The sequence below is a fragment of the Lycium barbarum genome, chromosome 12 (genome assembly GCF_019175385.1).
Source record: "Lycium barbarum isolate Lr01 chromosome 12, ASM1917538v2, whole genome shotgun sequence".
Classification (NCBI taxonomy): Eukaryota; Viridiplantae; Streptophyta; class Magnoliopsida; order Solanales; family Solanaceae; genus Lycium; species Lycium barbarum.
In genome coordinates, this window is record NC_083348.1 from 101,180,394 (window position 1) to 101,200,853 (window position 20,460).

Here is a 20,460-nt window from a genome sequence, read left to right on the forward strand (position 1 = left end):
CTTGTTTTCTTTTTAATTTTTTTTATTATTTGCATTGTGGTCTGATTTTTAGAGCAATTTCTTCATCAAAAACCTTTTGTTACTATATCTAAATTTAGGTATTTTTTCTAACTCATATAATATTGTGTGTTTATGATATCTGATTATCTTATATTTCTTGATTGTATGTATTTTTTAATTTTTTTGATTATGTGATTTTTAGCTGAACTTTAAACATGATTGTTAGAAGCATTGTTACTGTTATTTTCGTGAAATAATTTTTTCCTAATTTCCAGAGGGGATTTTTTTTTTAATTTTCTTAATTAACATAAAGAAATCATTTCTCTGGAAAAGGTTACTACGAAAAGAGGAAAAACCAATTGGGTTAACGGTTACTGAAAAAAGGAATTAGTGATAGTACAATTTAAACTGTGATCTCTTAACTCATCACAGTATAATTGCAAAAAAAAAAAAAAAAATCCCTTAAAAAATAATCCACATTGAAAATTAAATAATAAAAGGATATAAAAGATCTGATTTGTTAAGTAGCACTTTTGAAGAAATTTACTTTTATGTTACTGTTATTTTCATGGGTTTGTTGCACCTAAATTTGGTATTTTCATGAATTATTTTGCATTCAAATATTATATCCGAATATGAAATACGATGAAGTTTTGACATCATATGTTGCATGCTTCCATTCTTTTCTACCCCATCCAACCAAAAATAAGAAAAAAAGAACAAGAAAGAAGACAAAAATGTTGTAGGAGATTTTCTTTTGGTACTTGAATAATTTTTTTTTTAATAATCGAAAGAACAGACCCCCTTATGCTAAAAATTGGCAATGTCTATTTTAGCATTGCTTATTTATGTTGTATTCTCTCAATCATTTTGCTGGATTTGCTTTCTTAGTAAAGTTGTTCTATTTGTTTTATTATTCGTTTATGGATCTTCCACGGGTGCCCCTACATCCGGGGCCAGAGTGTACGATGTGCTAATACTCCAGGAGAAGTATCGATCACAGGGTGTGTGGAATGGGATCTTCAAAGGATCGAAAGCGTGCCTAAATTCACGGCGCGCGGATTACGAATTTTGGAGTCACTGTTGACACCCAATTTTTACCCTTCAAAAATTCAAATTAACTAGTCAAGCTTCTTGAATAGCAAAGAGAGTAAAAGAATCATTTGAAAATCAAAAAATGCTTTCTAAAATATTTTTGGTGATGTTTTGTCATTTCATTTGGAGAACTACCTTAACATATATATTATGTATAGTTCACATATAATTATAAGTAATCATGTAGTACTATTTTAAGTATATTTATTAACTTGAAAATCTAATCATGTCAACACAAGCATTTTAACTATAAAAGGACTTTAAATGTTTCAAATTTAAGTCGTTTACTATTTAATTATTGCAACTAGTTTATTTTCTCAAATAAATAGTTTACTTTGTTTAGTCGAGAAACTTAATTAAATAATTGAATCATTAATTCATCTCAATTGTATTTAATTGATTCCAAATGGGGTTTTCAATTGGCCTTTCTTTAAAACTTTAGTTACAATTGAAATGAGAAAGGCTACTTTTTAAATCTCATGTTTGAACATCTTTTAAATCCCCTAATTAGCTGATCTTTAGACCAAATTTCAGAGGGCAACTTTTGGGCGGTCTTTAAATTTTGCCCCTTATATTTGAAATATTTAAATTTTGTTCTTCGGCTAAAACTCATAAGTTTCAGATTTGAACCCCCACACAGTTAAAAAAAATTTAAAAAAATCGCAAGTCAGAGTTTAAATTTCTCTAGACCAAATTTCCGCTGCTCGGCAAAAAGGTAATCTTCTTGTTCTTCCAATATTTTACATCCTAGTTGCACTTCTGTGCATTTTAATTCCTAGTTCTATTCTCTCCTGCTTCTATTACTGTCCATTAAAGTCTAGTTTAGTTGTTTTCGTGATAAGTAACTTAGGCCATTAGTTCAGTAATCTTTCTTACTGTAATGCCTTCCTACTTCAGTATTTCTGCGGATAAATGAACTAGTATGTTATATTTCGTTTTAGCTCAAGTCTTAGTTTGGTTGCTGCACAAGCATAAAAAATATGAAATTATTTGTTGGTTATTTATTCTGTAAGTTTATTTAAGGCATGACGCGGATAAGTTTTCAGCCTTACTCTTTTTCTTCTTCCCTGATCAAAAGCCTATCGGAAATGCCTCATAATGTTCAGTATTTGCTTGATTTGAGATATGTGATCGAGGTATAAATATTAATATCGGGTTCAGTTTGCCCTGTTTTGCCTTCAATGAGAGAAGTTTAACACTCCTTATGTGATTCTTGATAAGTTTTGAGTTCCAATCTGTCAGTCCTTTATTACAGATTTATTCTTCGTCTCAGGTTTTGTTTTAACTAAGGATTGATGTTTGTTTTCTGTTAAATAGAGATAAGTTTAATCCCTCGTCTGTGTTCTTCCCTGAGGATTTAGTTCTTTCTCAAAAAAAAAAAAACAAGACTTTAGTGACCTGGATGTAAAATGATTCAATTTCCTTCTCAGTTTTTTATTTTTATTTTTTTATTTGACAAGTGGGCCTAGAAACCTTTTTTTTTAAGATATTACTTGCTGTGTGGGTTGATAAATAGCTGACTTTGATTCATCAATTTCAGTTGCTATTCCTGAGAAGTTTAACATCTTTTGCAAACAAGCTATATTTAAGTAAATCTCTTCCAGATGCTTGAATGTTCAATGTCTTTCATAATACTAACTTTGAGGGTGATGGGGGTTGAACTTTCTCCTTTTGAAAAGGGGACCTGTAAATGAATATTGTGTTCAAGTTATTTCAGTAAGGGATTAACTGATGATCATGTTGAGTATATTAAATGAAGACCAAGTTTTTTTCTTTTCTTTTTATTGTTATGTAGGAGTTCTCAAAGGTAGAGACCTCAGTAAGTCTAGCCAAATGTTAATCTCTAGGGTTGGATTTCAACTGTTAAATCACACCTAAGAAAAGATGAGTTATTCTGAACTTGTCTGCTTATACATGTGTGTAATGATATTTTGTGTTTGACATTCCATTCCATTAAGCTACTGTGTTGAGATGTTCGGCTAGAAAATAGGATGCCTTGTTAGTGTAACATGTTCAAACCCTTTGAGCTGCCTTTCTTTAGGTTGAGACGTGATTTGGGATTTAAGAATGAAAATTTGTTCTCTCTTTAACTAATTGCTGCCTGTGTCCTTTTTTTAGTTATGGAATGGACACTTAAGTACTTCTTTGTTGTAAAATCACAAGTTTGTGTTTGAGATCAAGTTTAAGACTTTCTTCAATTGATTAGCTAATTTTTTATTAAGTGCTTCCTCAGGAAGTATTGAAAATTTTCTCAAAACTTTAATTCAAATGACCTCAAATGGTTTGTCTTTGATCATGAAAATCCAGAACATGTTAAATTTTTCCTTTCCCTCCACTGATTTTAAATGGGAAGGCAATCATGTTTTCTTTAGTATCACAACATATCATTTTGTGTAAAGAGGTGGATACCATTTGCTTGTAAGTATGAAAATTGATCCCATTAAGTTAACATATTCCAACATCCCTAGCACACCTTGCGTGGTATTAATAAATTTGTTTTACTCATCTATGTTTGACTTGTGAAGATTACTCTTTTAGTGTCCTGATTAAATAAATTTAGCTCTCAAAACAAGTTTTAGCTTCATTATTTTAGCTGACTATGTGACCAGAACTCTATTCTAGTTGTGGTGTTCACTCAGCCTCAAGTTTGCTTTTGTTACCACTTTAAGCACTTTTTTTTTTCTCCCTGAAAGCATACTGAGCTAGGGTTATTGATTTTACTTGCTGGAAACTACCCCAAATGATTGATTACCCCAAATATGCTCTTAAATGAAGTTCTCTTCATATCCTACTTCAGCCAGTCACAATTTTGTAGATGAATTTTTTTCAATTTTTGAAATTAACGTCCTGAAAATTTGATGGAAAAAGGTTAGTCAAAGGTTAATGGTGCAAGGATACTCAGGACATGCAAGCTACAAGGGAGGCTTGGATGTTGCTCGCAAAGTTCTAAAGTCTGAAAGTATTCGTTTACTATACAGAGGATTCAGTCTATCTGTTCTAACATACTCTCCGTCCAGTGCTGTATGGTGGGCAAGTTATGGTTCGAGCCAGCGCTTCATATGGAGCAGGCTTTTGGATAATGGAACTGAGCATGGTGGGCCTTCACCCAGTCAGAGGAAAATAGTGGCAGTTCAAGCTGCTGGTGGGATCATTGCAGGTGCTACTGCATCTTGCATAACAACTCCATTGGACACCATTAAAACTCGATTGCAGGTATTAACTTTGGTTTCTGTTAGGAACTCTGCAGCTAGTATTTTCTTCGAAATGGCTATTGCTTTTTCTGCATTTTTCAAAATTTTCCATACTGTTTACCCTTGATCGATTTATGATGCTTCTCCTTTTACTTCTATGCTTTACTTTGGTGGCTGCTCCCCTTCATTCATGTTCAATGAAGGATTGTGTTCACAACTATACTATGAACTTTGGTGGCTGCTCTCCTTTAGATGTCCTTTTTTGTTTCCTGCGTGCAGATTGGTTCTATAGAGCACCCAATTGGGCATTAATATCTGCTTTCTTCATCTGCATAGAAATTGTAGAGATTCTCTTCTCCCATTTTGGTCTCTCGTTTGGTGGTCAGATACATAACTGAGAGTGTTGCTAAGCAACTCCTGTTAAAACTCTAGCCACACTAGTATGTTGTCTTGCATGTCCTGTAATTAGTCTCAGCTTTGAGTCTTGTTATTTAAGGACCTTCTGTTCATGCATTACAGGTGATGAGACACGACAAGAGACCTACTGCACGTCAAGTAGTTAAGCAGTTAATTGTTGAGGATGGTTGGACAGGATTTTATAGGGGACTAGGTCCAAGATTTGTCAGCGTGGTGACCTCCATGATACTTGCGTATGAACCTCCAGATGACTCTTCATGCAGTAGGGTTTTTATATTACTGCCATACAGTTTTGGAGCTGGAGATATCTAGACCGTGGTAGATCTGCTGCTTAGCTGTCTGTATACAAAAGACATAAGTTGACTTGGAATCCGAATACCTGGCAAACAACAATTAATTTCTTAGGAATTCACTCACAATACTTTTCAATGATTTTTGCCGCATAAATGTAATATTCATTGGTTGTAGTGAGTCACTACAAGGAGGACTGAAGGATATATTCTTAAATATTTTTTGCCAAATAAATGTAATATTCATCCATATTGGAATGGCTGAATCCTTGATCAACTTCATTTTTTTTTTTTTTAAGCCTTTATGTTCGCTGATTTCATTTCTTTCCAAAATTTAGATCCTTTCTTTTTATACTTGTCTAGGCATCCAGAATTGCCCTTCCCATTGTACTTGTTCCTGCATGTTAGTCCATGTAATAGATATTTTTCATTTGTAATTTACGTACTTTTGTTAGTAATTCAATCCTTTCGCAGATTGATTGCTTATGTCGTGTCATTTATTCCATGAAAGAGGGGCATTAATTGGTCACGGAGGGTTCCATGAGCCATAAAAATGAAAACTGTCATTACTATGGTTGCACTAACCATCTTCACCGACTGATGATAAAAGCTTTGCAAGTTGAACACTCTTAATTGTCAATATGGATCTGCTCGAAAAGGACACCCACTTGGCATTGCAGATATGGTTACCAGTGGAACAAGGTAAAACAGTTTGGGCATGATGATTCTAGGGTGTGCTTCAATGGGTTTTACATGTTCCACTTCTGCTTTTCTCAGATCATTTCTTGATGCAGTATATTATCATTAGGTGGTTTAAGGACATACTGACCTTGATAGCTAATCTCTAGTTCATTCATTATACTCTTTCCTCTCAGAACTGCATTAAGTTACTGCTGTGTTCTTATATCTCCGGCACACTTAGTTTATCTTGCAATCAGAATACTGAACAGAGAAGATTAAAATCAATGTAGAGGCTGCATCACACAAATACTGGTGCTGCAAACACTCAGCAAGCCAATTCATCAGCCTTAATGTAAATTCACACGCCATTGAGTTCCAAAATGAAAGACCAACTACTATTGAGTAAAATGACTAGCAATACACCAATGCTCGTACATAACAATATCATGAGGCAAGCTGTCTTTTAAGCTGAATCCCATATTCAGATAAAATTCTACAAGACTACCCCGATAAAGAAATGAACTGAAGGCCGAAGGATCTACGCTGCAAAACTTATAATAACTACTCACCTCATACTATAGCCCATTTTACATTGAAATAGGCTTAAGAATCTATTATAGCCTATATTACACTCTCAAAACTCATCACTAGCTACGAAAATCTGAAAGCCAAAAGGAATGCAGTAGTGTGTTGGTTTCAACCTTAGTCCTATACTGTAAAAGGACGGTCAACCAAACAGCCTGTATCCGTGGTGGCCAACAAATTTACTTTTTTTTCCAAAGCTGCCAACACAAACGTGTGAGTATCAATCAAATTAGTGACCATGAAGGGAAACCTATGAATGGCCATTTGGGATTTATTCTCCAAAATGCACATCTCAAATAACTTTGACCTGATCTTCATCATCATCGTCTTCATCATCAAGGTTTGCCTCAGCATATTCCTCAAGTGATGATGCTGTGAACAGTTCACCGACCTTCATGTCATTTTGAGTTTGGTTTTTCTCCCAACTCTGAGACTTCCCTTTGTTCATCTGTTGCATACACAATAGACTCGCACTAAGAATCTCAGAAACATTATGAAAGCAACATAATCAGACAACGGACACCAATGTGCTGAAACTCTAGTAAACGAAGATACTTTTATACTGCTTGGTTCAATAGAATAGACAAATGGTAAAAGGGGAAGTAAAGTACATTTACAACCTTGTCATAAGGAAGATGGAAAGTAAAAAAAAGGAGGAGAATGACATGTTAAGCTTATACTATAAAATGGTATGATCAGATAGTAAATAAACAAAAATGACCATAACTGTCATCTACATCATTTGTTTTTGCAGGAACAAGGTGACCTGCAATAGTACAATTTACATGGTAAAAACTGATTTTCATCTAACGTGAATACATATTTGAGAGAAGTAGAGCACTTTGGGGGATTATAAATTTATAACATTCACAATTATGCTAAGCATTATTTGATCGATGATGTTCATATGGGTAAGAAGGCAAATAGTACAACTGTTTACAGGGAATGATCTGTAGCAGTCAATACTATTTACCAAATTGTCGCCAATGTCACGCCAGAAGAGGCAGGCGGTAAGTGGTCTGTCAGGTACCCACCTGAAAGATTGGCGATTGTGCCAATGACAACACATAGATCTAACCAGTGTTATTTGCTCCTACAGATGAGACAAATCCAGTCAAGGTGCAATCCAAGGGAGGGACAACACTGAAGACAAATAACGTAAGAAAGAGGAGCAAGAGAGCCACAAGGCTTAATGTGGTGTGGAAAACAGTACTCGTTTAGACTCCATCAAATAACGAGGATGAAATATGGGGAATGAGGGTGAGACAAATAAGTGTTAAAGGGGTTACTTTCTTCTAGATTTGAGAGACTAGCGTACATGGTACTCCCTCCGGTTCAAAAAGAGTGTCCATATAGCCTTTATTTTTTTTGTTAAAAAAGAGTGTCCACCTACCAAATCAAGAAAGAACTAACCTTATTTTTTTTAGATATGCCCTTATTAAGTGTTAAAGTGACCAAATCCCAATACCTATTTAATTAAGGGTAATTTAGTCAAATTATCTATTTTTGCCTAGGAGTTAGTATTTTCTTAAGGGGTGTGCAAAGGGCTAAGTAGTCACTCTTTTTGGACCGGATGGAGTAATAAATTCACTGACATGAAGATTTGAAATATAGCAAAGGACAAAAGCCACTGTGGCGCTACCAAATGATATGGCTTGATACTAATGACTATTTATTGATTAAGAATTATATTGATCACATCTAACAAATGATTGAAAAGGTAAGAGTTTATGATAAGTCTAGTATACTAGATCTCTAATGTGGTCAATGACATGGGTGAAAATCATGGAAGACTAGGGTTCAACCATAAAGACACTAGGTGATTTCTTCCCATCCGTCCAAGCATGATTAGGTGGTAGAGTTATCAAGTACTTAGCCGGTACTTATGCTGGTGGAGATGGCAGGTTCCCCGTGTATAGTCAAGGTGCACACAAGTTGGCTCATACACCACTGTTATTAAGAAAAAAGAATTACGACCAAGTGCAGAGATTGGATTTTGAAGAGAGTCATAAATGTTCTCAGATTTTTCTCTCCACTTCATAGAAAAATTACCGTTGTGGGGAGAGGGGACTAGGAACAAGGATAAGGCAGGCATCTCCTAGAAACAATTATAAGGTTAATTCAGCAAAAATTTCTCTTACAGCACGTAAAAGTGACCTCCTATCCCGTTCACGAGCATTCTTGATAGCCTGTAACCAACAGCAAAACCATTACCTCCATAGATTGACAAATGACGCGTTGATCATACAAATGACAGAAAAGCCGAAGGATAAGACTGTAAAAACAAACCTCCTCAAGAGCCTTTTTCTCAGCCTCCACTTCCGAAATATCTCTACACGAAATCAATAATAAACATATGAGATGTCTTCCAACAACAATGTTCATCATTTAAATTGAAGCAAAACCCATATTAAAAGCGCAGAATAGAGATTCAACAAATTGAGAAGGGAATGGGAAAAAAGGAGAACGTTTAAACCTTCCAACAACTTGACCAACACGACATGAACACTTGGCACATACATTATGCTCCTTTGCACAGCCTGTGATTTTTCATATAAATGCAAAAACATCAAACCACACTTCACAAATTTCAAAAGGCAATAGAGTATTCAAGTATGCTGTAACAAATACAGATAAAATAAAATAAAAGCAAATGAAAAAGAAATTAAAACTAACCAGTGCAGAGATTGTGGTAAGCTTGACGCACGTTTCTTTTCGAACACTTCTGACTATCAAAATTTAAAAAATAATACATGCATTTAAGTCAGTGGCTGCTGAGTACCATGGTTCACTAATTTGAATGAACATAGTATAACTACATACTAAAGAAATTTTAACCAGTTATATATGGGTATAGCTAATCTAGTACATGTCCAATTTTATCTTCTATCATGCCCCTTAAGAAAAGATTAACTAAAAGGGTAATTCGACTAAACTATCCTTATTTACTCTTTAATCTCAAATTAGTACTACACTTTTCCCACTACATTAATCTCTCTCCGCATTTATTGAGTACGGGTAAACGTGAAAAGAAATAATTAATTATATCTTGATTTTCTAAAATGACACCTATTTTGGACCAGCACGACAACTAAAATGGACCGGAGGGAGTGATAATTTTCCCTTAAAAACAAACCAAAAATTGGCTTTTAGTAATTGATTAAACTCCTCATATATTACAAATTCAACCAAAAAAAAAGATATTTTTTTTAACAAGGAGAGAAATAGAAGTGTACCACTTAGAAGGTTCAGTTAAGGGTTTGTATTTGCCATATTTGCGCTTCCAATCAATTTGATCTCTACAACGTTGGCATACTCCTGTTATTTCTGACAGAGGCCTAAATCTTCCACCCACTTCCTGCAAATAAAATCAACGGTTCAGACAGAGCCACGTCATGTATTGAAAAAGTTTGGTCGAGCGAGATTAAAAGTAGGCGTATATACCGTTTCATTGATTTTGATACCGGCATTAGGTTTCCAGGCGAATTTGTTTTGGTGCTTTGGCGGCCCTTTCCTCACGCTGCTCATTTTTTTTTTTTTTTTTTGTCTCTTCTAAAAAAAAGATTAAAACTCCCTTCTATTGTCTTGATGATGGAAATGTGACCTATTTATTGTTTTGGGCTAAGTTTGAATGTAGCCCATGGGCTTGTGTATCACAAAAGGCCCCAAATTCCACGCTCTTGGGCCCATACAACAAAATTGCAACATTTCTTCTTCCTCTTCTTTTTCCAGTAAGGGAAAATAACCTAATGCAACTGATTGTGCTCCATAATTAAACTTTACAGTGGTACTGTTAAATAATTACAGCACATAGCTATATTCTACGGAAAAGGCTCAAATATGTCATCGAACTATCAGAAATGACTCATTTATGTCACTCATCAATAGTTTGACTCATTTATGCCATCGAACTATCGGAAATGGTTCATTTATGTCACTCATCAAAAGTTTGGCTCATTTATGTCATCGCCAGTTATCAAAATGACTCATCCATGCTATTTTCATTAACGGCGGTTTTATAATACCAGATATGAAGCGTGACCTCCAATTAAAGGTCTACGTCGTATTAATTAAACCAGCCCAATTTTAAATCCTAAATTAATAAAAAAAAAACCGACTCATACACCCTACCCACCCACAACCATAATCTAGTTGGAGGCCACATATCATATCCGGTATTGTAAAATCGACGTTAATAAAAAATGACATAGATGAGTCATTTTAATAACAGGCGATGGCATAAATGAGCCAAACTATTGATGAGTGACATAAATGAACCATTTCGATAGTTCGATGGCACATTTGAGCTTTTTCCGTATATTCTATACTATTTTATAGTAAATGTACATTGATACACGTATCCCTAAATTGTAGGCACAAATTCTTGTATGTGCGTGCATACTGCGCATATGATACATTTTGAGAGTGTGCATATGGTGTGTTATGTTTAGAAAGAAAAATACTGCTACCTTTTGAAGAAAAAAATGATGTCGCTATTTATTGTTTTGGGCTAATTTTGAAGTAGCCCATGGGGCGTATCACAAAGGGTCCAAAATTCACGCACTTGAGCCTTTTGAAGTTGAATTTTTCTGAACTGGGCGTTCAATATGTACACTAATAGTGTAATTTAACATGTTATTATAAGTCATTTACTCTATTTTTAAGGTGACTTATTTATACTTATATGTTATTGCGATTTGCTGGTAACTTAATTGGATGATGTTAAAGAATTACACATTTTTATTGGTGCGTAAAATATAGCTAATTTTTTTTGAGAAAATAGTCAGATGCCTCCTCAACATTTGACCGGTTTAATTATGACGCATCCAACCTTTGCGGACGTCCTATTACCCCTTGGCCTTATTTTTTTTGTATTTTTGTACCCTTTTTGGGTCATTTTTTACATGGGCGTGTCAACACGAAGTAGCAGTGCGTGAGGGAATTTTTTAACATGGCCACGCCAGCGCCATGTCAGATTTTTTAAAAATTTTAGTCTTTTCCTTATTATTCATTTGATTTTTCTTTTATTAATTACATTTACACTAATTAAACTCTAATTAACCATTAAAATCATCCAATAATTTATCTTCTTCATCACTAAAAAATTCCACCACCACATCTCACCGGAAAGACCATATCCGCCGTCACCTCTGTTATCTTCCCCAATTAACGGAAGAAATCTTTTCAATTTTATCTTCCTCAATTAAAACCCATTTTCTTCCTCCATTAACACTCCTACATTCAATTTTATCATCAGTCATACATATATTTTCAAGAAATCAACCTATTTGGGTTCAAGAATCATGAATTTTTTTTTCCTTTATCTTACTCAATTAAAACCCATTTTCTTCCTCCATTAACACACCCACATTCAATTTTATCATCAGTCATACATATATTTTCAAGAAATCAACCTATTTGGGTTCAAGAATCATGAATTTTTTTTCCCTTTATCTTACTCAATTAAAACCCATTTTCTTCCTCCATTAACACACCCACATTCAATTTCATCATCAATCATACATATATTTTCAAGAAATCAACCTAATTGGGTTCAGAATCATGATTTTTTTTTCGTTTTCTTTCTTTTATCTTCCTCAATTAAAACCCATTTTCTTCCTCCATTAACACACCCACATTCAATTTCATCATCAATCATACATATATTTTCAAGAAATAAACCTATTTGGGTTCAAGAATCATGAAATTTTTAAAATTTTAAAGCGCAATTGAACAAAAATTAAGTGGGTGACTGGGTGGTGGAGGTGGTGTTGCGGTGGGGGTGTTGAAATTAAGTGACTGAATTTTTAACTCTAACAGTTGAAATTTTATTTAGTAAGTGATTCGATTTTCATTTTGGTTCAATTTCAGTTAGGGTTTGGTGATGTAAAGAAGAAAAATTGAAGAGACAATAGATTTGAATCAGTTGGAAAGAAAGAATTGAGCAAACTGGAAAAAAAAAATGACGAAGAAGAAGACCTGGGCGCGTGTATCTCACCTAACACTAAAAAAGTGGGGGTTGTGTAAAAATGACCGAAAAAGGGTACAAAAAGATAGAAAAAATAAGGTCGGGAGGGTAATAGGACGCCCGCAAAGGTTGGGTGCGTCATAATTAAACCGTTCAAACGTTAAGGGGGCATCTAACTATTTTCTCTAATTTTTTTAGTTTGGTCACTTTTATAACAAGCGGACCATCTCGATGTCTTTAAGCTAACACACTCACAAAAGGTAGGTTGGAAGATAAATGCTTGATTAACTGATTTCAAGTTGTACTCATTTTCTAGTTTCTCTACCCCATTTAAGAGCTGATTGAAGATCTAAGAAGTTAATGAAAGATTTGACCTCGTCAAAGAATGAGAAAGAAAGTGTACAAGCTTATGAAATGGGGACCATATGTGTACCCACAAAAACACATAGAAATAAAACGAATTATTGTTGCCATGCAAACCACCGGAGCCGTAGCCCATAGACATAATATTATTATACGACTTTTAAATGAAAGGTTTTGGGTTATTTTTTTCGACCTTTAGATGATGCTACTTTGTTGTTTTGACCTGACTTTTCAACACTTACGAAGCAAAGTTCGAAAATTGTTTGAACTACTTTTGCATGTTTATCTGATTATCAAGATTCCTCTAATACAATGTGATATATGTTCTTTTGTCGACATTAACTTTTTCTCTTGGTAAATTATGAAAAAGTTGAAGATCCTACAAGTCAAATGTGTCTACAGTAACAATTAATTAAATAAGAATCACAAATTTCAGGTAGGAGAAAAATAATTACTCGTTATTAATTCTATATCTTTATTTAAATTTATTTATTTTGGCAAGACTGCCATCAAGTTCTTTTTTCATTTATGTGATTTGTTTTGCTCTTGCTTAAAAGTCTTCTTGTGTGGGAGTAGGCTATGGTGTTAAATACTTGAGAAGTAAATTCCCATAACCACCTAATTACTTTACTAACTCGACATTACTTAATTAGTCGTTTATGCTATGGAACTTTATTCTAACCAAGAAAAAGTTTAGTGAAACAATGAATGTTATAAGAAAATTAACTTAACAAAGAGGGAAAAAGGCAGAATACCTTAAAAAAAAACTAAACTTGACACAGACTATTAGTTGCATTCCTAAAAAGTCCTAGTTATCCATTGAACTTGGCTAATCGTAAGTCGTTACTTGTTACCTCCTGGATCCCGACGTGACAGAGTGTGAATACACTCTCCTTTAGGCGCGTGAGAGTGAAGATCGGCTTCCATGTAAGGTATTTTTCAATCATTAATTGCCACATAGTTATATATATTGATTTGTTTATTATAATTGTGTATCTCTTCTTCTTGCTTCATCTTAATATACAATGCAATACTTTACCCAATTTTGTATTTAAAAAAAAATGCAATGGCTATTTGAACCAAGTGTGTATTTTTTAAAAGCTTCGCTGAAAACCTGAAACTCCATCATTTTAGCTGAATAAAAGAAGCTTTATCTAGAATAATATAGTATGAACTATGTATTACTTGTTATTTGTTCTTTAAATGCAATGACTATTTATTTCAATTGAATATTTTATTTTCGAGTCAAATCAACAACAAAAAATGCTAGAGCTTCAGCATTTTTTGCCAAATAAAAAAGGTATAACCAAAATAATGGAGTTACAATTGTATACTTGTTTATTTCTTCTTAATTGTAATGGCTGTTTATCTCAACTTTATATTTTTTCTTTTTTTGGGAAAAATCTGTAAGAAAAAGAAATTGCTTAGAACTTAATTAGTTTAGCCAAATAATTTTTTTTAGCCAAAATAATAAAGTTCAACTATGTATTTCTTTTTCAATCTTTTTTTGTTTGTTGATATAATGACTATTTGTTTCAATTGTGCACTTCGTTCAGGTCAGTTTGTAAATAAAATTAAGTGAAACTTCATCATTTTAAATGAAAAAAAGTTAGCCTTAATAATAGGTTCCTAGAAGTTTTCTTATACAAATTTGACCCCAAAATGATTAAAAGAATAATGAATTCAAAAACGTAAATAAAATTCTTCATTTTTAAAAATGTCACATGGACAAAAAAGTCCACCTGACAGGTGCATGTATGCTACTACCTGAGATGAGATCGTCCAATTAGGTGTAACAACTATCAAATAGCCAAATTCAAGGGAGTAACTAATACTAAGGATAGATCAGGAGTGCAACTGATAATACGTGTAAAATTATGATGGATAAGGTATATCGCCAAAAAAAAAAGAGCTAACAATATGTATGTTATTGAACAACTGTAACAATCTAATCCATCCAATAGATTCATGATCTTATAGAAAATGGTTACACTCTTCAATTTGTTGCTACAATTGTCATGGATGTACCGTTACTTTTCGAGTTGGACCCCAATTTGATCACCTAAAGCTGAAAAAACTTCATATATGTAACTTTATTGTATCGATCATAACAATTTCATCGCCCCAATGGATTAATTAGCTCAGAGAAAAGGGTGACATTCTTCAATTTCGCACTCTTACTGGTTGATATGGATATACCATTGCTCGTCAGCTTTCTTTCAACTTCACCTGAACCTGAGAAAATCTCATCTTCATTGGTCGATATATTAGCATGGCCATTAATAATCGAGGGAAAAGAAGGGCTAGGCGGGTATATGTGCCCTTCCACTTCACGACCTCTATTATCTGCACCCTCTTGAAGCTGTAATGCAAATTCTAAAGTTCTTACAACATCACCCATTGATGGCCTTTGGACCCCTTGGTCCCTCAAGCAACGATATGCCAATTCTGCAAACTTGCTTAAACATTCCGGGGCTATTTCTCCTTCCAAATTAGGATCAATGATTTGCTTAAGATTTCTTTTTCTATAGCACCTGCAAGCCCACTCTGCCAAATTTACTTGTCCAATTGGCAAGTTAGGAATTATTGTTGGCCTAGCGCACAACACTTCAAATAGAACCACCCCAAAGGAATAAACATCTGATTTTACTGTTAATTGTTGACGCTTATAGTATTCAGGGTCTACGTACCCAAAACTTCCTTTGACTGCAGTGCTAACATGGGCAATATCTGTCCCACCAAGTGAACCTACTTTGGATAATCCAAAATCTGACACCTTGGCAACCCATTTATCGTCCAATAGGATGTTAGTTGACTTGACATCTCGGTGGATGACCGTGTGTTGGATACCTATAATAGTAAAATCAACTAATTAGGCAGTAATTCACTCAAATTTAAACGGATTGAATTGTAAATTGCTTATTAGTTTGACCCAACGCATTATACCTGAAATGACTCATCAAGCTATTAGATCAGAATATGTCAAATAGTATAACACAACAGGTCAAAAAGCAACTCGAACAAACAAAACCCAATCTGGGAGGCTAGATCATGCTGTGCAACTTGGCATTTACCGTAATTTGACCTATTCTGACCTAATACTATTTTACCAAACAAACATTGAGCAATTTAGATCATGACATGTTTATTAATTTATTGACTACTTACCAGAATGGAGGTAATACAATCCTTTAGCTGCACCAATGGAAATGTCTGGGCGTTTCTTCCATGGAAGAGGAGCATTATCAGTATTGTACAAGTGATCACGGAGGGTTCCATGAGCCATGTAATCATAAACCAAGATCATCTCATTATTGTCATCACAATAGCCAATTAAGGACACCAAATGTAGATGCCTAAGCTTTGATGATAACATCTCAATCTCTGTTTGGAATTCGCGAACCCCTTGCTTTGATGAAGGATTTGATCTCTTGACTGCAACTATGGTTGTACCATTGTCCAGGTACCCTTTATAAACATTACCAAAACCTCCATATCCAATCACAAAAGTTTCATCAAAATTGCCTGTTGCGGTTTTAATCTCTTTTAATAAGAAGCGTCGGCACAGATCGGATGGTTGTGATGATAAGCCTGAGCCGCCTGTGTTTTGAGTGGACTCTAAAGACTTGGGAACACTTGTACCAGAATCTTTTCCCCTATGTCGTCTCTGGGAAATTAAGAAACCCAGAATTGAGAATACAAAAGTTCCGCTAATCACACCTGCAATGACAACAAGGATGTGCCATGATTTTTTCTTTTTGTTGTTTGGGGGTGAATTACTCGGACTGCTAAGGGCAGTTCAGGATTTGGCACGAATAGATTTCCATTTGAGTCGTTCAACCTGAAAATTTCTAAGCCATTTAAGATAGCATTATCATACACATCATTCACATCCTTGTTAGGACGCAAATCAAGCTTAACGTTTTCCTTCTTTCGTCTTCCATCTAGGTTTACATAAACCACGTAGTCTTTGAAAACCGGGATTCTCCAGCCACCACTCCACTGTATTACATCAGCTGCTCGCTCTGCCAGTTGGTTTCCAATGGATATGTCGAAAGCCCGCACATTAATTTTCGTAACTTCCAGCTGTATCTCACAGAAATGGAACCTGAAAAGATAGTAGAACCCAGGATCTAGGGGGAATATCCAATCCAGGCTTTGGCTGTTATTTGCCATGGTCCTGGAGGATGTGTAAACAATGGCTGGCGCAGTATAAGCCGGGGTTTCAGAAGTGTATGTGATGTTGACATCTAAATGAGGAGTTTGAAAGTCTAATCCAACAACAAATTCGTCATCTGAATCCCATACACGATACATCCCTGTATCCTCTGTGCTAGCAACCGATTGGCCTCCCACGTTAAGTAAGCCTGTACAATTTCTCAAGAACAGTGTTATTATCAATGTAATAATTAGGATTAGATATCTGCCCCGCCAGTTTGACGTCTCCATGGATGTAAAGTTCAGTTGGCATGGAAAGTATCTCAATCCCATTAACAAAAGCATAAGAGTTTGGTGAAGGAGAAAAAGTGATATTGAGAATCTGAGTTTCATCAACATTGATGACATATTCTTTTTGAAGTGCTTTACTAGAACTATTACTATCGGAGACTGTGAGGAAAGCACTGAAGTTACTCAAGAGAGTTAAATGATTAGCTGTGACGGAGAAAAAAGATTTAGATTTGTTGTAACCAGGGTAATCGGCCGGGTAGAAATAGAGACGGAGGAATTTGGTGCCTGGTGAGACAGGGAAAGTGTAGGTGAAGGGAGATTTTATAATACGGGCGCCAGTTATATAAGGAACTCTGTTGACCGAAGGGTCTTGTTCGGAAGGTCTGGATGTTGTGGAGATGGTTGAAGAATTCCGAGGTAAGAATTTTGGGTAGTGGTTATCAGTGTCCCATCGACGGTTATCAATTTCGTCGGTGGTGGCTGATAGAGCACCACAGTTGAGCAAGAAATAGACTGTGGCGTTGTATGGTGACGTGGCAGATATGGTGGTCGTTATGAGATGTAAGAAGAGAAAGGAAATTAGAGCAATGGTTCCCGTGGTGGTGTTATGACAGAATGGTGAGTTTGTTTAAGGAGATGAACAAACAATTATAAAGAACAATTGCAAAGACTTGAGTGTTGACTCTCAAGTCATATCCTGTGGTTCATATTCCGACGTTGACCGAGACTTCTTCGTTAGTCATTGGTAGTTTTTTTTTTGTTTTTTGCTTCAATTCTTAAGGAAGCTATTTGAATCGCAAATCACAGAACTTGGAATATTATCAACAGAATTATAGGACTAATTAAATGCACAAAGATATAAATTATTTCAATCATCGAACAAAACGAAGATATTTTCTAGTCCATAAAAAGGCATTATTCACCACGCTTCATGTTTATTGTAGTATACTTTCTTCGTCCGAATTAAGTCACTTTAGCTAAAAGAAAAAATTAGCACAAAATAATTATCACTTCAGAAATTCAAGATTAAAATTGACAAATATTTTCAACAAATATATGTAATGGCACAATATTTAAGAAGAAGAAATCAATATACTTTTATTAAACTAAAAATATAAACTATACCTTATATTTTATTTTGTTTTGTTTTAAGGAAGTAATTAATATCTTAATACTGTACCCACTGTTTCCTTTCTCACTTGGTCTCCAATCTGTTGTTTTCTTCCTTTTCTTTTAACCTTAGTGATTCGTGGGAAGGTCCATTCTTACAGTATTAATGACGTGTGGGACCAAAAATAAATTTGGCCTATACTCAAGTTGCACTCTTGGATTGTAGATTTGTAGTAGGTGTATAAGCTGCTTCTCCATTCTCAACCACTTTGTTCTACTTTTGCATACGCCCTTCTGTATTTTCAGGATAATCGATTTTGAAATCTGCCGTAACACTTTATATCAAATTCTGCAGAAAATTTTTGATTTCTCATTCACGGCGTTAAAAAGTCCCTGCTGACTTCGAAATTCTTCTTCAAGGCGCACAAATTCTCTTCAGGCCTGCCAGGTATGCTGTTTTCCCATTCTGTCACATGTTCTGGAGTTTTGACAGCGGATTTGATGGGCTTTCAGTGATCAAAAGAAAAAGATCATTGCAACTCCCAAAGAATGGAACACATGAATGGGGGAAGATTATTTTTCCTTTTTCCCAGGGATGAGAGAGGAGAGATAGCAGCGTTTGGAATGTGGCCATAAAGAAGAAAGGGTTTTGGTAAACGACTATCAACAGAGGAAAACCAAAACGTTTTGTTAATCGCTGGCCGTTTTTTTTTTTTGTTTTTTTTGTTTTACTTAATAAATGGGGGGAAATAGGGGAAAACCTCAGAAATTTGAGGAAAAAGATAAATATCATTCCTGGATTTTTAGGCATGCCACGTAGGCGGGGCTATGCCCTGCTTTATATATTTATATAGATGATTAATTATTGTAACTTAATGTTTACTTAGTTTTCAAATATGTAAATTTTATTTCAGAAAATTAAAAGATTCTATGTTCAAATGTGTGCTCAAAATTAAGAAGTAAGAATAAAAAAAAGCGAAAAAGTATCACATAAGTTAATTGCGACAAAGGTAGTACACTACTATATAACTAAATTCTAGTACATATATAGTTTACCTGTATATTATATCTGGTAGTGGCTCTGCTCAGAGGCAGATTTACCTTTTCCCGAGAGGTGTCAGATGACACTGCTTCGTCGAAACTTCTTTACTAAAAGGGACACCGATTATGGACAGATTGCTTGCAGGCCTGGTGGTTAGGCCCTGCTCTTTTGCGTGAGACGTCGCAGGTTCGTTCCCGCACAGCCTAAATCTTTTTTAACACTTCCATTTAAAATTCTCAAAGTAACTGCCAGCTATTCCAGTGGGTTATTAAGCTAGCAATTCCATTTAAAATCCTAAAAAAATTGGCTGTTATTTAGAAGTTTAAAACCTTTTTTTTTTCTTTTTCAATTAGAATAGAACTAATATAATAACATTGCTGCCTGCCCACTTTTTAAATATATTTGTAAGTTTCTTCTCGTTTATGTTCATTGGCAACCCGATTCCCGCATCAGGTCAGTACTTTCTTCACTATAATTTTTTTATTAAGTGCTTGAAGTCTTATTTTTATTTGTTCATGACAATAATTTTATTTCTTTCTACTTTCTAGTTACAATGAAATTATTTCGAATTTATTTAAATTGATATTTATATTTATATTTATATTTATAATCAGCCTAAATTTCAATGGAGCCATATTACCACAAAGAATCTTCCAAGCGTCCAAAGCCATGTTCAATAAACCCAGATTCACCTTAAATGGGTTTTATCAAGATATGATTTGAGTTATCTTTTATAATATGTTACAATGATGTATTCTGCTGGTCACTCTTTCATATAGTGACACCGCTTATGAAAAGTCTTGCATACGTCATTGGGCTCTGCTATTACTTAACCCCTTTCTAGTTCCTCATAGTATGAGAAGTTCAGAATTACTAATTCGTTCTCTGATCATCTTCATTTCCAGAAAAAGGATTTGAATCATTTCTCTTACCGTCATTCAATACATAAGATCCTTAGCGAGCTGTTCAACTACTTCTTTAAGTTCCTAAAAGGAACATACAGATTTTAATTCAAGTAATAGGATTTTCCTACAGTTCAAGCGATTGATCAAGTAATATGGAGTTCTTCCTGAACCTCGAAGTTGTCTCAGTCTGTCTTTTTAGCTAAATAAATAATATTACATGTAGCAACTGTTGAGAATGTAATTAAGTAAATAAAGTGAGTTCTCTTTAACAGCTTAAATTTTTAAATGATGGTCACACACTTCAATATGGTATCAGAACTAACCACTCATTATCAAAAAGAATCTCCACGTGCTTAGCCATGAA

The 20,460-nt window shown here is 34.6% G+C and overlaps 3 protein-coding genes and 1 pseudogene across 4 annotated transcripts; 1 reads left to right on the forward strand and 3 right to left on the reverse strand.

Annotated features, from left to right (window-relative positions):
* Window positions 1–1,829: 1,829 nt before the first annotated feature.
* LOC132621676 (uncharacterized) lies at window positions 1,830–5,273 on the forward strand. The gene is made up of 3 exons (XM_060336017.1): window positions 1,830–2,231; window positions 3,964–4,308; window positions 4,806–5,273. The coding sequence occupies exons 1-3, from the start codon at window positions 2,121–2,123 to the stop codon at window positions 5,013–5,015; spliced, it is 666 nt and encodes a 221-aa protein (XP_060192000.1). The 5' UTR covers window positions 1,830–2,120; the 3' UTR covers window positions 5,016–5,273.
* Window positions 5,274–6,042: 769 nt separating this feature from the next.
* Window positions 6,043–9,860, reverse strand: LOC132621677 (uncharacterized). 2 transcript variants are annotated; one of them, XM_060336019.1, is made up of 8 exons: window positions 9,704–9,860; window positions 9,496–9,617; window positions 8,936–8,988; window positions 8,736–8,799; window positions 8,549–8,591; window positions 8,401–8,448; window positions 7,294–7,352; window positions 6,571–6,707 (listed from the first exon to the last, which is right to left on the reverse strand). In XM_060336019.1, the coding sequence occupies exons 1-8, from the start codon at window positions 9,785–9,787 to the stop codon at window positions 6,704–6,706; spliced, it is 477 nt and encodes a 158-aa protein (XP_060192002.1). In that variant the 5' UTR covers window positions 9,788–9,860; the 3' UTR covers window positions 6,571–6,703. The 2 variants fall into 2 exon arrangements, with proteins under 2 accessions (XP_060192001.1, XP_060192002.1); XM_060336018.1 differs by lacking the exon at window positions 7,294–7,352 and having other exon boundaries at window positions 6,043–6,707.
* A 4,622-nt stretch (window positions 9,861–14,482) lies between these two features.
* LOC132622494 (receptor-like protein kinase FERONIA) lies at window positions 14,483–16,907 on the reverse strand (annotated as a pseudogene).
* A 40-nt stretch (window positions 16,908–16,947) lies between these two features.
* Window positions 16,948–17,667, reverse strand: LOC132624735 (putative receptor-like protein kinase At5g39000; the record flags this gene model as incomplete). Its single annotated transcript, XM_060339466.1, has 1 exon — window positions 16,948–17,667. A coding segment is annotated over one exon (720 nt), but the record flags the coding sequence as incomplete, so codon positions are not given.
* Between the last annotated feature and the right edge of the window lie 2,793 nt (window positions 17,668–20,460).

Excerpts from the sequence above, each read along its gene's own strand:
- LOC132621676 (XM_060336017.1), top strand. The coding sequence starts at position 2,121 with ATGACGCGGATAAGTTTTCAGCCTTACTCTTTTTCTTCTTCCCTGATC. Across the intron at positions 2,232-3,963 it reads ATTTGAGATATGTGATCGAG|GTTAGTCAAAGGTTAATGGT; the intron begins GTATAAATATTA and ends TGATGGAAAAAG. Across the intron at positions 4,309-4,805 it reads CCATTAAAACTCGATTGCAG|GTGATGAGACACGACAAGAG; the intron begins GTATTAACTTTG and ends CATGCATTACAG.
- LOC132621677 (XM_060336018.1), bottom strand. The coding sequence starts at position 9,787 with ATGAGCAGCGTGAGGAAAGGGCCGCCAAAGCACCAAAACAAATTCGCC. Across the intron at positions 8,989-9,495 it reads TTAACTGAACCTTCTAAGTG|TCAGAAGTGTTCGAAAAGAA; the intron begins GTACACTTCTAT and ends AAATTTTGATAG. Across the intron at positions 8,800-8,935 it reads TTACCACAATCTCTGCACTG|GCTGTGCAAAGGAGCATAAT; the intron begins GTTAGTTTTAAT and ends GAAAAATCACAG.